The 14,007-nt window shown below is 43.6% G+C and overlaps 1 protein-coding gene across 1 annotated transcript in view; it reads right to left on the reverse strand.

Annotated features, from left to right (window-relative positions):
• Positions 1 to 14,007, reverse strand: part of LOC148338881 (phospholipid-transporting ATPase ABCA1) — a 63,170-nt gene that overhangs the window by 15,410 nt on the left and 33,753 nt on the right. The window contains exons 24-35 of the mRNA XM_088292578.1: positions 13,212 to 13,296; positions 12,164 to 12,366; positions 12,004 to 12,055; positions 11,819 to 11,881; positions 11,644 to 11,676; positions 10,644 to 10,783; positions 8,158 to 8,285; positions 5,868 to 5,966; positions 5,231 to 5,420; positions 1,645 to 1,739; positions 1,453 to 1,558; positions 604 to 678 (exon numbers count right to left, since the gene is read on the reverse strand). Of these exons, the coding sequence (XP_088148704.1) occupies positions 604 to 678; positions 1,453 to 1,558; positions 1,645 to 1,739; positions 5,231 to 5,420; positions 5,868 to 5,966; positions 8,158 to 8,285; positions 10,644 to 10,783; positions 11,644 to 11,676; positions 11,819 to 11,881; positions 12,004 to 12,055; positions 12,164 to 12,366; positions 13,212 to 13,296 (1,269 nt within the window). The remainder of the gene's footprint in view (positions 1 to 603; positions 679 to 1,452; positions 1,559 to 1,644; positions 1,740 to 5,230; positions 5,421 to 5,867; positions 5,967 to 8,157; positions 8,286 to 10,643; positions 10,784 to 11,643; positions 11,677 to 11,818; positions 11,882 to 12,003; positions 12,056 to 12,163; positions 12,367 to 13,211; positions 13,297 to 14,007) is intronic.

The raw sequence follows: 14,007 nt of genomic DNA on the forward strand, positions 1-14,007 counted from the left end.
ACTCTCATTTTGTATGCAGTTGTGGTTGTTGTTTTTAAAAGTATCTTTAAATAAAGTTGAGCTGAGCTGTCTCAAAAGAACGTGTGAAACAGGTATCAGCGTAAGAATAGTATTTTTATATTTCCTTGAGGATTTGTGGATGCTGCAGTGCATGTTTTTTTTTTTTAAATCAGGAATCTTTCATGTTGACATTCAGACCAAAATAATCCACCCTGGTGGCGATGTTAGAGTTGACAAACTGATCAGTCTCGCGGGAATTCATGAGTCAAGACAACCACAAATGGTTTCTCTACTTCTGCGTTTGGCGTTTTGCGTCCATTCGCGATAGAAGAAGTGGGTGAAGAATCTGTTGCGGTTCTGTGAGCCCGCGTGGCGCTCGGGGTGCAAAGAGACAGGGAAACAAAAAAAGCCAGAGAGCGCATGGATGAAAGACAAAAGGCGGAGGGAGCGGGCGCCCCGCTGATGCCACCGCACTAATTAGGAGCGTGCGGCGCTCGGAGTGTCGGCTACAAACACTCGCTGGATGGCTTTTGTCTGCTCGCTCGCTCTTTTTCGCTAACTCTCAACCACACACACACATCCTCGCTCATGCACGCACGCTACCTTCAAATTGTGTTTGGTTCCGAGCCTCTTGAGCAGCGTCTCGGCCGTGCGCAGGAGCTCGTCCGTCACGTTGGCCTAATGAAGACGAGGCAAACCAAGACTTAATTGGACACGGCAAAAACTTGTACCGAAAGGAAGCGGAATGCAGCGGGCGGCCAGGTTAAAAACGACCCCGCCTCTGTTTGGGGCCTACGGGAAACGAGATAAGATTTACGTTCAATTGGCACACCCTCTTTTGGAGCTCGGCTAGTTATTTTTTCTTCACAGCAGGGAGGCCGGCGAGGTAACATTGCTCGAATTGTCAGTTCTGTTGTCCAATCGGCATCAAAATGCAAATGCACCGAACTACTCTTGTCCACTCCAAGCTGCGAAAGTATAAAAGCGTTCCGCACAATAGTTTGGCTTTATTGACATCAAACGTGAGCTCATGTGATCACCTCCGCAAAATCCACAATACCGTGCCGATCGCTTCTCCACTTACACGGGCTGAAGCGGACGAGAGCAAGAATGCGCACACGAACCCCCGGCTGGTTATATTTCGGACATTTAGCGAAAGCGGCAGGCAGTAACAGCTTCCAGGTGGGCACGGATCGTTACCCCCCTCGCAAAAAGACATTTATATTGGTGGATACATTTGATCTCTTCGCCAAGAAATATTTGCCGCTCCGTGAGATGCCACCGTAGACAGATAGCATAACAATACGAACAGGCACATATTCTTTATGACTAATATTACAGCAACTTACGAGTAGATGGAAGTGATTTAACTAGAATCTCGAGGCACCACTCCACCAATCACGATTCTCCATCTCCCCGATTGGCCAATGGCAGCCCGACGCGGTTTCTTACCTGGGAGTAATTGAAGATATCTTTCAGGTTCTGGAACGTGGTTTCGATCGCTGCCTCGCTCAGCTGGACTTGAGAGTTGACAGCTCCGACCGAGATCCCACCGTACCTTTTACCAAAATTTATTTGAGACATTTTAGAACAAAAATTAAAATAAGACCATAAACAAATCAGTTTGGAGAGAATTTATATCACCTGGTTTTGCCGGACTGTTCAAAAGTCTTGACCAGGAAGTCGGTCATATTTCGTCCCGTTAAATCCAGGAGCGTGTCAGTTGTGTTTTGGATCCGCTGTACAAAATAAATAGAGAAAACGTAATAAATAAAGTATCTTCATAACAGTCAATTAAGCTTGCCGATGAGAGGGAAAAAAATGCCTGCTGATGTCAAAGGAGCCTAATTAGATGCCCTTCTGTGAATAAATGGCTACACTGAAACCTCCAAATAGGAAGACACTCTGCGATGTGGATTCGCCACGCTGCTTGAACCCGTGCGTGTTTGGAGAGCGCTGGCACGCAACTAATTAAACCCGCGACCGACCGGCCGAGATGTGCCGGACGGCGCGGCATTGTTAGACTTTCCTGTGTTACCACATCACGACTTCACTGCCTTGTTCCGCTCCCAATGAAGAACACGCGAAATTTCACCACGTAGAAATTAATATGAAACTCGAATCAAAAATGTCAAATGGGACTCATTTTTGGGTCATCTGTAAGAACAACTGCGAGAAGAACGGCTATGTCATCTCTGATTGTGTACGTGCAATTAAATCCAAAGTTTTCCCACCTTCGGCCATTGTGGTTTGAAAAGCGAGAATATATTTGACATTTTTGAACGGTCGCCAGTTACAACTTTGGTGTTGATGTGAATAAGGCCTGCAAGAAGGCCTTACTGTCATCAACTCGTGATCTGATTGGCTATCGCAACTGTCCATCAACTGTAAAAAAGGCCTCATTCACGCAGAACAGATGCCCGCACGATTGTATCTTCAGGCCTCGGGCGAATAGTGCGTGCTGCTGATATCATGAAATCTGCCCGGCAACTAGCTAGCTGAATTCTGATTGGATAAAAATTCTCACCTAAAGGATATAATATGACATCAATGTGAAGAATATGATCATGATTTCTTGATCATGTTTGGCCAGCAAAGAAGGCCATGACCGCCCACCACTTCAATATTCCAATTTACAATGCCAATATAAAGTTTTATTTTGGATCAGTTACTCAGTAGGTGTCGTTTTTTTCACTGAATACGTACTCTTACTCTTACTTCTACTTGTGTTGTATAATTCAACAGTCCCTTTCCTAGAGTCCAAATAGTGGCTACTCCACCCACTTGTGGCATCAACTGCTTCCGGATTCTGTCTTTTGGCAACAGGTTTTCAGTCCCAAGCCCCAACAAATCAGGAGGGAACTATAAAGCGTTTCTTGAATTGCTGCTCAAATTTTTTCTCAATTTTTCAAACTCCTTAAGATGCCACTTTGGTCGTGAGCGGAATCACGCCGGCCAAGCGGTTGGCTTTCATCCGTCAGAAGATGTCGTATGACGAGACGAAGACGAAAAAGACAACTCGGCATCTGGTTTAGCAATCAGGCGACAAAGCAACCTTGGCTTATCTGTGAACGTACACGCCAGCGAATGCAGCGTGGCCCTAATTATATTGGCCGGGCTCCATATGACGACATCTGTTGTTACAAAACAGGTTCGCGCTTTGCATTCAGTCTGTGGAAAGTTGCAGGTGTGTGAGGCAAATGCAAAAAAAAAAACAAAAAAAAAACCCAGCAGTAATCACATCTTCCAGAACCAGATAAGAGCATGCCGCGTTTTCGGCGGCGTTCTTTTCGGATTGCCACGTCGCCCCAAGGCAAAATTCAAATATTATCTGCACATGGGAAAGAAAAGTCTTTAACATTTAAACATGTTGTGTTCGGCTCTGTGGTCAAGAGTTCTTCCGCAGATAAGCTTCGTCTCATGCGTTTGCCAAATTGCTTGCAGACTGCAGCGGTTCACTGAAGCGTGCAGCAAGAGATGCGCTTTCAGTGGGAACGCTTACCTTCAGTGACCCTGAAGGCGGACCATTTTGGATTCAACCAACATTTTGGGCAAACGTAAAGTCATAGATTTGGAAGTCGACAAACAAAAAGCCTCAAATTTAAAATTGTTGTTGTGAATTCCTCATTACTGCTCCGTTTATACAGGTTTTGGTTTGCTGTTTCATTTGCGTATTTAACAACAGGCACGTTTTCGGGCAGCTAATGGGTCCTTGTTTTCACGGTAATTTAAGTCGGGCATTTTGTTGGACAACTGAAGGGTCCTACAAGACGTATGGAGATTATTAGCCGTTAGCGGCGGATGCGCGCAGTTACTATTTTCGTCGTCGTCGTCGTGTGTACGCCAGAATTTTGTGAGTTATAAAGTTCTGTGGAATGGATTGAAGTGCTATTAAGACTACGCTGGTCATGCTCTTTGATTCGAGTGACTGTTTGGATGTGGTGCTTCGGTGCAGCCCCAGCTCTGCGCAACAATTGTTTTGACATTTCATTCAACTCAGCACGGTGGTAGACTGGTTAGCATGTCCGCCTCACAGTGCAAAGGTCATGGTTTCGAATCCAGCTTGCTTCCTGTTTGCATGATCTCCTCGTGCCTGTGTGAGTTTTCTCTGAGAATTCCGGTTTCCTCCCACATTCAATTAAATGGTAATTCAGCACAAAAATCCACCCCCCGGTTGCCCGTCCGCAAAAGTTCAGAAAAAATTGTGGGGGGGGGGCACTCGGCTACCTCTTGTGGTGTGGTTTGGATAATGGATGGATGGATTTACAATTACTTTGAAGAAAATAATGGGGGAATAAAAATATGCCCTTGGAATTCAACCACAATTATGCTCCAAAGGTTGAACAATTTCAAATTGGACTGGAATTTGGGGAATAAAATGACATGGACCAAAGTTTTCAGAATATTTTTTTTTCAATTTATTTTAGATGAATAATTATTCTGAACTGCTTCAGATGATGCACATGATACAGTCACCACCTGCAATTATTAAAATGTTGCAATTTTTCACTCGCGGTGTGATGGACACCACATGCTTCCGCTTTCATTCGAGCCATGAAAAATCCTGACAGCCCTCAGAGAACTTCACACAGCCGGCACGCTCAGACTCAGCTCCGCAAATTTGCAAACAAATTCTGTCACCGGTTCTTCATCTATGACGGCAGAGTCAATACCTGGCAATTGATGGTGGGCTTAGCGCCGCCTGCCATTTCCATGGAAACGATGATTTCACACCTCCCGTGGTGTCTGTGCTTTTTTTTCTTGTCTTCTCTAGAGTTTCTCAAGGACGTACGACGGGATTAAAGGAGCCAGTGAAGAAGCGGGCGCACTTTATCATGATTTATTCAACGGGAGGAAGCTTTTGGAAAATAAGTGTGTGTGTGTGGGGGGGGGGGGGGGGGGTGTTGGGGGGTCAGAAGGAATTCATCTGGGCGATGCGCTTGGCTTTGTGTGGGTGGTCTCTGTCAAAGAAGTACATTCCGTCATGCCCACATACTCCTACTAATCTATTACTCCTCATTGACCGTCTCGGTGGGGGTTGGGGGGGGGGGGGGGGGCTCAGTTAGAGACTTCGGTCAATTCAATTATTAATCAGGGCGGAGCCGACCGAGCCATATAGGATGTTGTTTGCAGATTAATTTTCAAGTATTCTAATTCTCATTCCAGCCACAAAATTGTCTTCTATTCCATCAAACTTGACTCATGAATTCTGAGCATCAAATCAACCTACCTGAGGAGGCGGGAGCCCCCCTGCAGCGGGCGGACAGTCGGGCAGCATGATTTGGCATTGAGGAGTGCTGCACTGGCAAGAGGGGGAGGGGTTGGACATACTCCAGTTGCCCTCCAGGAAGACGTCGGCCACCGACTGGTCCACAGATGGCGTGTGCCAATGGGAGAGGCGGGAGACACAAGGTAACCCCCTGCAGTAAAATAGTAAGATGGATCCAAGTCACACATTTATTTATTTCTTTTTTTTTGAATGCATCATTTCATTGAGTATCCATTTTGGTGGCTGGTAAAATGCAAGATGAGTCATATGAGTTTGTTACTGAGCAGCCAGGACAGAATGACAGATTTTGGTAATTGATGCCAAAAATGTTCTGGTCCACTGAGTCGCGTATCGTTTAGAATTTGACATTATGCAAGGATTCCAAAGATAAACTGCGAGTATGACAAATGAACCAACGTGGTAGTTTGTTTGTTTCTGCGGCATTTTAGCTTAGCAATCAATTTCCGGTTTATTAGCTCATTATTTCCATATTGCCAAAGCTACAGGCGAGAGTGGCGTTTTACAGCTGTCGCTGCCACAGAGCCACGCTCATCGTTGTATATCGCTGATATTAACCATCAACAGGAAAAACACTCACGGGATTGGGTCGCCATCCATGCAACGCGTTCCAAAGCCGGGATTGTTCACCAGAGTTTCCACCACTTCAGAGACATTTTCATTTCCTGGTGCATCGTTACTGCAGGGAATGGAAACGTGATCAATAGAACATCTTGGTGTTGGTCCGTACGAAAGGGTTCCAGTCCAAGGTCTCACCACCATAAAATTGGGTAGTACTTCATGATTTCCTCAGGGACTTGGTACAAAAGGCATTCAGTTAACGTGTCCTAGTTGGCATTTAAGGGTACCAGGGGTTTTTCTCTGATATTTGGTAGTAATGGAGTCCAGTCTAAGGTCTCAAGGCCACAACACATGTGAGTACCAGGACTACTTGGGATTTCAGTTTTCCCCAGTGGCCACCCATCTCCTAGTTGGCGATTAACGGTATCAGGGGTTTTCCTGTGACATTTGGTAGTGAAGAAGTCCAGTCTAAAGTCTTGAGGCAATAAAACCTTTGAGTAACAGACCTCTAAAGACTTGGCCTCTCAGTTTTTTCCAGTGTCCACCCATCTCCTAGTTGCCGTTTAAGGGTCCCAGGGGTTTTTCCTCTAAGATTTAATAGTTACGGAGTCCAGTCTAAGGTCTTGAGGCCATAAAACTTCTGAGTACCAGAACTCTAAAGACTCTGGCTTTGAGTTTTCCCCAGCGACCACCCATGCGGAAGTTATCTGCCTGTCTGTCAAGTCCATTTTTCCCCATGACAACCTCTGGGTTGTGACCATCTTGTCAGAAAATGACATAACTGCCCTATAGAAGCAGTCATCTCTTTGATGGCAATTTTAAAAATGATCTCTGTTCCTAAGGATTCTCCTCAGGGACTAGGTGCCAAAGAAGTCCACATTAGATGTTAAAGCCATAAAACACGTGTGCACAAGAATTATAAGGACCTAGACTTCCAGGTTTTCCCGGTGACCAACCGTCTCCTCATTAGTGTTTCAGACGGATCTGCATACCCAAGGATTTCCTTGGGGATTTGGTTGCAAAGGAGCCCAATTGAAGGTATTGTAGCCATAAAACCTATGAGCAGGAGTACTTTAAAGAATTGAAATTTCCCCCGTTAGTTCCATCAAGGAAATCCATCAAATGCCCATCCATCATGATAGAAATGCTCATTATGCGCAAAATCCTTGTCCCTTATGTCGGCTCAAGATCACACACTCTAAGCATAGATTGCGGGTCCATAAAGACCACAGATATGGCTCTCGGCCAACAATGACCACAAGCAAGTCGGCCGTGTGGATTATTATAGTGCTCATTGTCTCATTTCGAGGCATCTCCATGAAGGTCGTACGGCCGTTTCCTTAGCCACCAGTGAGTGTAATCGAAGTGGTCCCATTGTAAAAATGGATTATGTGCAGCCATCTGTTCTGCAATTAACAATGGCTGGGTTACCACAGTGTTCCAAGGTAATAAAAAGCGGACTCGGGCATTGCGTATATACACCGAAAAGGCGGAACTAATGAATCCGGGCACCAAGCAAGAGCTCAGCTATTACAGGGAAGCTTTAGGTAAGCACAAGGCTAACGTACTGACGCGGGCTAGGTGGGTTCAGAACCTCTTCCATCATAATCACTCATCAGTGTGAGGTAAACGGGACGGTTTATGAGGCACGCCTCCGTGGCGATGCGCGGCCCGTGTAGTCACTTTTAAGTGGGCAGTTTCAAGGTCACTCGAGCAAAAAGACAATATTCGGTAATTGGTCAGAGCGAAGGTCGATGGAATGCAGTTTGAAAATGGAAAAGGTTATGCTAACCAGACGACACTAACATGTAAAAGACCAAAAAAAAGGATTAAGCTAGCAAGGGAAAAAAATTGTTAAAGTCACATGAGCGTAATACTGTTACTTTTTTTTCTTGTTTTGCAACTTCTGGCCTCAGCGCAATAGAAAAGAACCAGCTCTCACGGTGCCAGAGCTAAAATGAGATCATACAATATGAGCCAAGGCCACAATTAATTGTGTTACGGTAACATCAGGGGAAATAAAATACCTGACGGGTTGGATAGATTATCTTTAGATAAGAAGGTATTCTTTTAAACAAGTGATTGGCACTGGGTAATGTTTAAATCCTACGGGGGGTACACCCGAGAGAGAAGTGAAGCAATGAAGCGACAGCAATATGCTAATCCAGTCCTCAAAGGATTAGCGCTCATACACTGTTGGAACTGGGAACTGATTGAGATGTCAACCAAAGTCTCCCAAGGCCTTGTCACTTAATTCAAGACTGCTGATAGAGATGTTGTGAATGAACCAGTGAAGAAACCATGGTTACCTGAAGAAGGTGGTCTGAGGCAGGCCATACATCCAGGGTTGCAGTTCCAGACTGGGATATTCGGAGAATGGCGGAACAATGAGTGAGAAGATCAGGGAGAGGCAGACGAAAACAGCCGGCAACACCACCTAAAACACGACAACATCACCGACCCGGATGACTCACATGATTGCGTATCAACATTAGACTGGGAGATTTTTTTTTTTTGTCCTACTCCGAAACAATACATACCATATTTTCGCGACCACAAGGGCATGAGAGATGCATGTTTTGTGTTAATTTTATTACTTTGTTTCATTGTTTGCTTGTATGCTGAGATATTTTTGGCTTTGATTTGAAACCGTGACTTTAAAGAGTGTGGTGACCAGTGAAATCCCTCCGTTGACGTTGTTGTTAATTATCTGTGTTGCCATGACATCTCTCATCAGTCTGAGCTACTGCTGCTGACAGCTATCCCTTATTCGCACGAGTGTTAGCATGCGCGAGCTAGCATGCGCGAGCTAGCATGCGCGAGCTAGCATGCGCGCCCAGTATAAGTATTATATACAGACACAGCGCGTCTTTTGGCCATAAAAATACGGTAGCCTCAGTATTGTTGGTGGATCGATAATAAATCTTGTGAAAAAATGATTCACTATATCAGGATGGCTCATCATGAGTTCCTTGTATTCATTTTTGGGTGCTTTTTGTTTCATAAAAAAAAAAAAAATCCAATTCTCTCAGACATAATTTGTTTTTTTCATTCCATTGTTAAAAGCCAGCTTAAAGGTCAGATATCTTAAAAGCTTAATCACTTGTATGTTTGGGGACGAGGGGTGGAGGGTGGGGGGTAGCCGGCGTACGCATGATTAATTGGCCTGGCGCGCAAGTTTGCAAATTTCCGCCGTTGGAAATCCAAAAACTCACGCTGCCGCCGAGAAGCAAGATAAAGACTGAAAAGCTTAATGACAGACGCTCCTCTCTGTCTCTTTTTCGTTCTCTCTTGTTCTCCCTTATTCTCTTATTTGACGGTAATTGCAGGTGACAGCTGGTACTTCTCCTATTGAGAGCGCAGCGAAAAACAAAGTCATTAAGGCTTTCGCAAAAAAAAAAAAAGCCAAAGCACTCGTCATGAACAATGCATGAGTTTATCGGGGATTTCAAGAAGGGGGGGGGGGGGGGGGCAGGCGGACCTGGAATGGATTTAAACCCAAAAAACAGATTGGTTTTATGATGTGGCTCATCACGCTCAGGTTTCCATGATGAGTGCGCAACTGAGAGCGTGGATTCGCGACTGGTCGCCAACATCTGTGGGACGTTAATTTCCACTTTTGTGTTGTTGTGGGGGCAATAACATCTCACAAAACAAAGATGTCTGCTGACAGAGGGAGTTTTTGGGCCTAATTATTGGACTTCAGGAGCCATGTTGTCCCTCAGGGCTCTGTCCTAGGACCACTGCGATTCAGTTTTCACTGGTTTTTGCACTTTTTACGCGGATGGTGTTCTGACAACTGGATCTAATTGTGAGTGTCGAGCCTTGACCAGTCGCCATCTTCCATGGAACATTAAAAAAAAAAAACGCTTTTGTGCGGCAGGGGCGATAAGGTCTCATCATGGAACTAATGCGACAAAAATACTTTTTAGCAATTCTGAAGCAATATTGAATCTCAGGGTTCTGTCCGAGAACCCCTGCTATTCATGTTTCATCCTCTTTCATACCTTAATCAATACGACGCCCACTCAAAATTGATTTTACTCAAATTGTTTTTTTTTTTTATACATTGAGACGTTTGGTAAAACCGCTCCTCATACCCTATTATTATTTTCAAATGAAATCTTCACATGGCGGCTGTCAGAATTGATGACATCTCACGGCACTTATCATAACATTTGAAATAATTGCCGTACTTTGGTGAAATGAATTGTGACGCTTCGGAAATGTGTGCTGTTTATTGGTTTTGACTTTGCAAATGATAGAGAAGAGAAACAATCCAAAGGTCCACTTAATGGGCTAATTGTGGCCTGTCATCTGTGCAATTATGGCGTGCTTGTATTTAATATGCGACTAATGAAAACACATGATTAGCATGCGACATGAAGGGGGGGGGGGAGTTTGCCTTTTGAGTGCCAATCACGGACGGACATGAGGTGGGCGTCGAGACACACAATGACCGGATGAATACGTTGCCATGGATGACATCATCACGTCTACATTTGCATCCATCCGGCTATCCGAAAATGTTTGGATCGCGGGCATGCCGGAGCCGATCTTTGGGAAGCAAGCGAGGTACACCTGAACGGGTTGCAAGCCAATCACAGGACACACGACGACTGATATTTCATGCACATACTCGGACAGCATCATGTGACGTCGCTTTATGGATGGCGTGGAATGCTCCATCTCACAGCTGTTTTTTTTCCATCCAACTCTCACAAGATCTGCCCAAGCACCCGTTTGGTTTCGTGTCCGCCTTCGTTTTATCAACGTGACAGACGGAGGCCATTACCTGGGCAATGAGTCCCTTGCGGCTCCTCCGGGCGTGGTGGAAGCGCTTGATGAAGAGAGCGAGGAACTGCCTCCTGATCAGATGCCATCCGACGATGAGCGACGAGCCCCTCTCGCTGTAACCGGCGTCCGTTTGGAAACCTGATGTGGACACGGACCACCGCCGTTTTGTTTATTAAGCTCACAATCACATGCGTCAAACCAATCACCTGCTTCTCCTACATTTGCATGGCTGTGAGATTGATTTTCTTTTTTTTTTTTGTGGTGGTCATTTTTTCTTTAAATGGCACTCCATACATTGGAAACACTGCGCTCAAGTTACCACTGGGCCTTGCAAATTAACACTGCTGGAGTGTTATTTCAGGGAAATGATTTGATGAGAAAAATGCCTGAAAAAATGTCTCCGTTCATAAAATCAAGAATCAAAGAAAGATATTAGAACAGTTTTTGAATTAAATCCACTTTATATTTGGTGATTTTGCATTCATTCCAAGATATTGTTCAAATAAAAAAAAATAGAAAATAGTAGTTGAAAAATGTGATTAATCACAATTATAATGATGGAATTTTTTTTGTTTAAAAAAATGTAATAATTGACAGCACTAATTTAAATTGATCACTTCACTTTAATGCTTTAGGTATTTCCCACTTTTTAAAAGGAAATTTAAATTTCTGATAAAAAGAACATTTTCTGCCCAGATCCTTATTATATGAGAGGTGAAAGATTTTTATTTTATTTTATTTTTTTACTCATCGCAAAAAATGTAATTAATTTAATCATGACATACACAAATAAATCAGAAAACAAATGATTGAATAAACCCCCCCCCCAAAAATTTGAAAATATATTTTCAAAAATATTTTTTAAAAAGTCAGCACTAACGGCTAGCATGTAAGTATTTTGTGAATTTTCTTCTTGATATTTATCAGCACTTTGACCACTTTGGTTGTTCATTTTTGCATTTCAAACTTATCAAACATTTTTGGAGGAACAAACTTACCTTCCACTTGACTAGCAAGCATTTCCATGTCACCTGCACGGAAGCACAGAAACGCAAAAGAATGCTGAGTGACCCAACTACATTATTAAAAGCTTCCAGTGCACTTTCTTTTTCTTTCTTCTACTTTTTTTTTTGGGGGGGGTTCATATTCTGAAATAGATGCAATGAGACTTGCCGCTCGCTTCCTTTTCCGTTTCGGGATGGACGGCCGCGGCCGGGATGCTATTCCGCTTTGTCGCTGTGGGAATTAAAAATAAAAGATGCTGTTTTGGCCTGACCCAATTTAGGCTTAAAAATAACATTTAAAAAAAAAAGTACATTTAAAAAGTCGGCGGATTATTGCCTGTAAAAGGAACTTACTTGAAATGTCTGCTGCATCCACTCCTGTGTCTTCAGCGACCTTCAAAAAAATCTGTCCAAAGAAAGTTTTTACGTGTAAGTACTAACTATTCATGCGCAATCAATTATTCCGACTTCTTTTTTAAAATCTCGGAATGTTTTGTACTCCATCTTGCCGTACCTCTTCCAGTGTGGTGTCGGAGATGCCGTAGGTGGTCAAAGCCAGGTCGGCCATGGCCAGGTCCAGTTCGCGGAAGAGGCGTGCAAATGTGCCGTCATGGGCGCCGTCGTAGGGAAGGACGTAGGTGAGCTCTTGGCCGATACGCTCCAAGAAGAGCGCCCGCGGGACGTGGCGATGCACCAGCTGGCCCAGCGCTGTCAAATCTACCCAGACAAAAAGAAACAAAACATTTTTTCCAGGACGAAAGTTGGACGCTTGGCGGCTGTTGGGTAGGTTTTCATCGTTTATTTTTATTTCTTTGGCTTTCAACTCCGCATGAGATTCTGCCCTTGTTTTTGCATTTTCATTGTTTTCATTTTTTTATTGTTTTATTTTAGGGTTAATTGTTTTGCGTTTGATTTTGATTTCTGTGCAGCTGTGATCATTATTTAAAGTGCTCTATAAATAAAGTTGAGTGGTGTCTACAGAAGTGGAGTATTGCGCTATTTGAAGAGAATAAGTTGGAAATTTTTGGGTGAAGAAGATTTAAGAGTTAAGTTGTTCTTTTATTGGAGTTATATGGAGGGGGGGGGCCCAATTTTGAGAGGGAAATTATCGTGACTTTCTGAGAATTTTTGTTCAAGAGAAGGCAAATTGTAAAAAAAAATTTTTTAAATTTAAATAAATCGATCAATGTGAAAAGTTTTAAACCAGCAGATAAGCCAGCCCTATTTTTTCAGGAAAACAAGACGGCCAGAGTGTTGAGGATGGGCAAACATTTTGATTGGCGGGCCACAATGGGTTCGTAAATTTGACAGATGGATGGAGTGTTTTGGTCACCTCACCTCATCTGAGAAAAAAAAATACATTTAATTTTAAATGAAAAATAAACAAAAGCATGACGACAAAATATATGTCTTTAAAAAACCACAGCATTTAGAAAATAAATATTCATTTCATTTTTTTGCAAGTTCGGCGGGCCGTATTAAAACAGGCCGCATGTGGCCCCCGGGCTGTATTTTGCCCACCCCTAATGTAAGGAAACTAGCTTGATTGGTCGATCTTGTACCTGTAGGATGGACTTCGCTGTTGGTTCGACTCCCGATGGCGCCGTGGTTGTGTTTGCTGTTTTTCTTTGAAGGACGTTCCCGTTCCTGCCAGAGAGAAGCAAACGGCCTCGGCCACTTACAATGATGAACGGTGAGTGACTCCTCAACAAGTCCGGCCTCGTGCTCACGGAACAACGGCAGCCACGTTTTGCACTTAATGGCGCTAATGAAAGCCGAACGACATGCCAAACACATTCGCTTTGACCCAAATTAATGACAGCGACGAGCAACAAGTCAAAGAAGCATTCAAACATTTGATCAAGTTGAATTTTTGGGTAAGGCAAGATGGATTTTTTTTTGTATGCTTCACAGTCACAAATTACAACCCAAACCAATTTAAGATGTTTATAAACAGCAGAGGAACTTTAAGACATTTAAAAGCAACGTAAAGCGATAAGTCGTTTTCTAAAATTCCGAAAATATAGCGCAAGAACAGGATTTGGGAAAGAAAATGCTCTAAGAGACGTTAACCATAGATGTAGCGTGCCCTCCGAACCAAGGATGAGACTTTACTGATGATTTTGTGGTTTATTTTTGAGCAACATGTATCCATAACCGTGTAACCGAATCACCGTAAGAGCTGAAACACAGTTCAAAACATGCGCAAACAATTAGCTGACATATTTCACATTCAACACTTAATATTTACAAACACAAAATACGTATATCCATCGTCTACACACCTTTTGCCTCTTCGGAGGGGGTGCTAGAAAAATAAACGTCCGTTTTCTGAGGCTCAATATGAAACTTTTTGCC

The sequence above is a fragment of the Idiotropiscis lumnitzeri genome, chromosome 4, assembly GCF_059441095.1.
Source record: "Idiotropiscis lumnitzeri isolate Australia: NSW breed Sydney's pygmy pipehorse chromosome 4, RoL_Ilum_1.0, whole genome shotgun sequence".
In the NCBI taxonomy this organism is placed as follows: Eukaryota; Metazoa; Chordata; class Actinopteri; order Syngnathiformes; family Syngnathidae; genus Idiotropiscis; species Idiotropiscis lumnitzeri.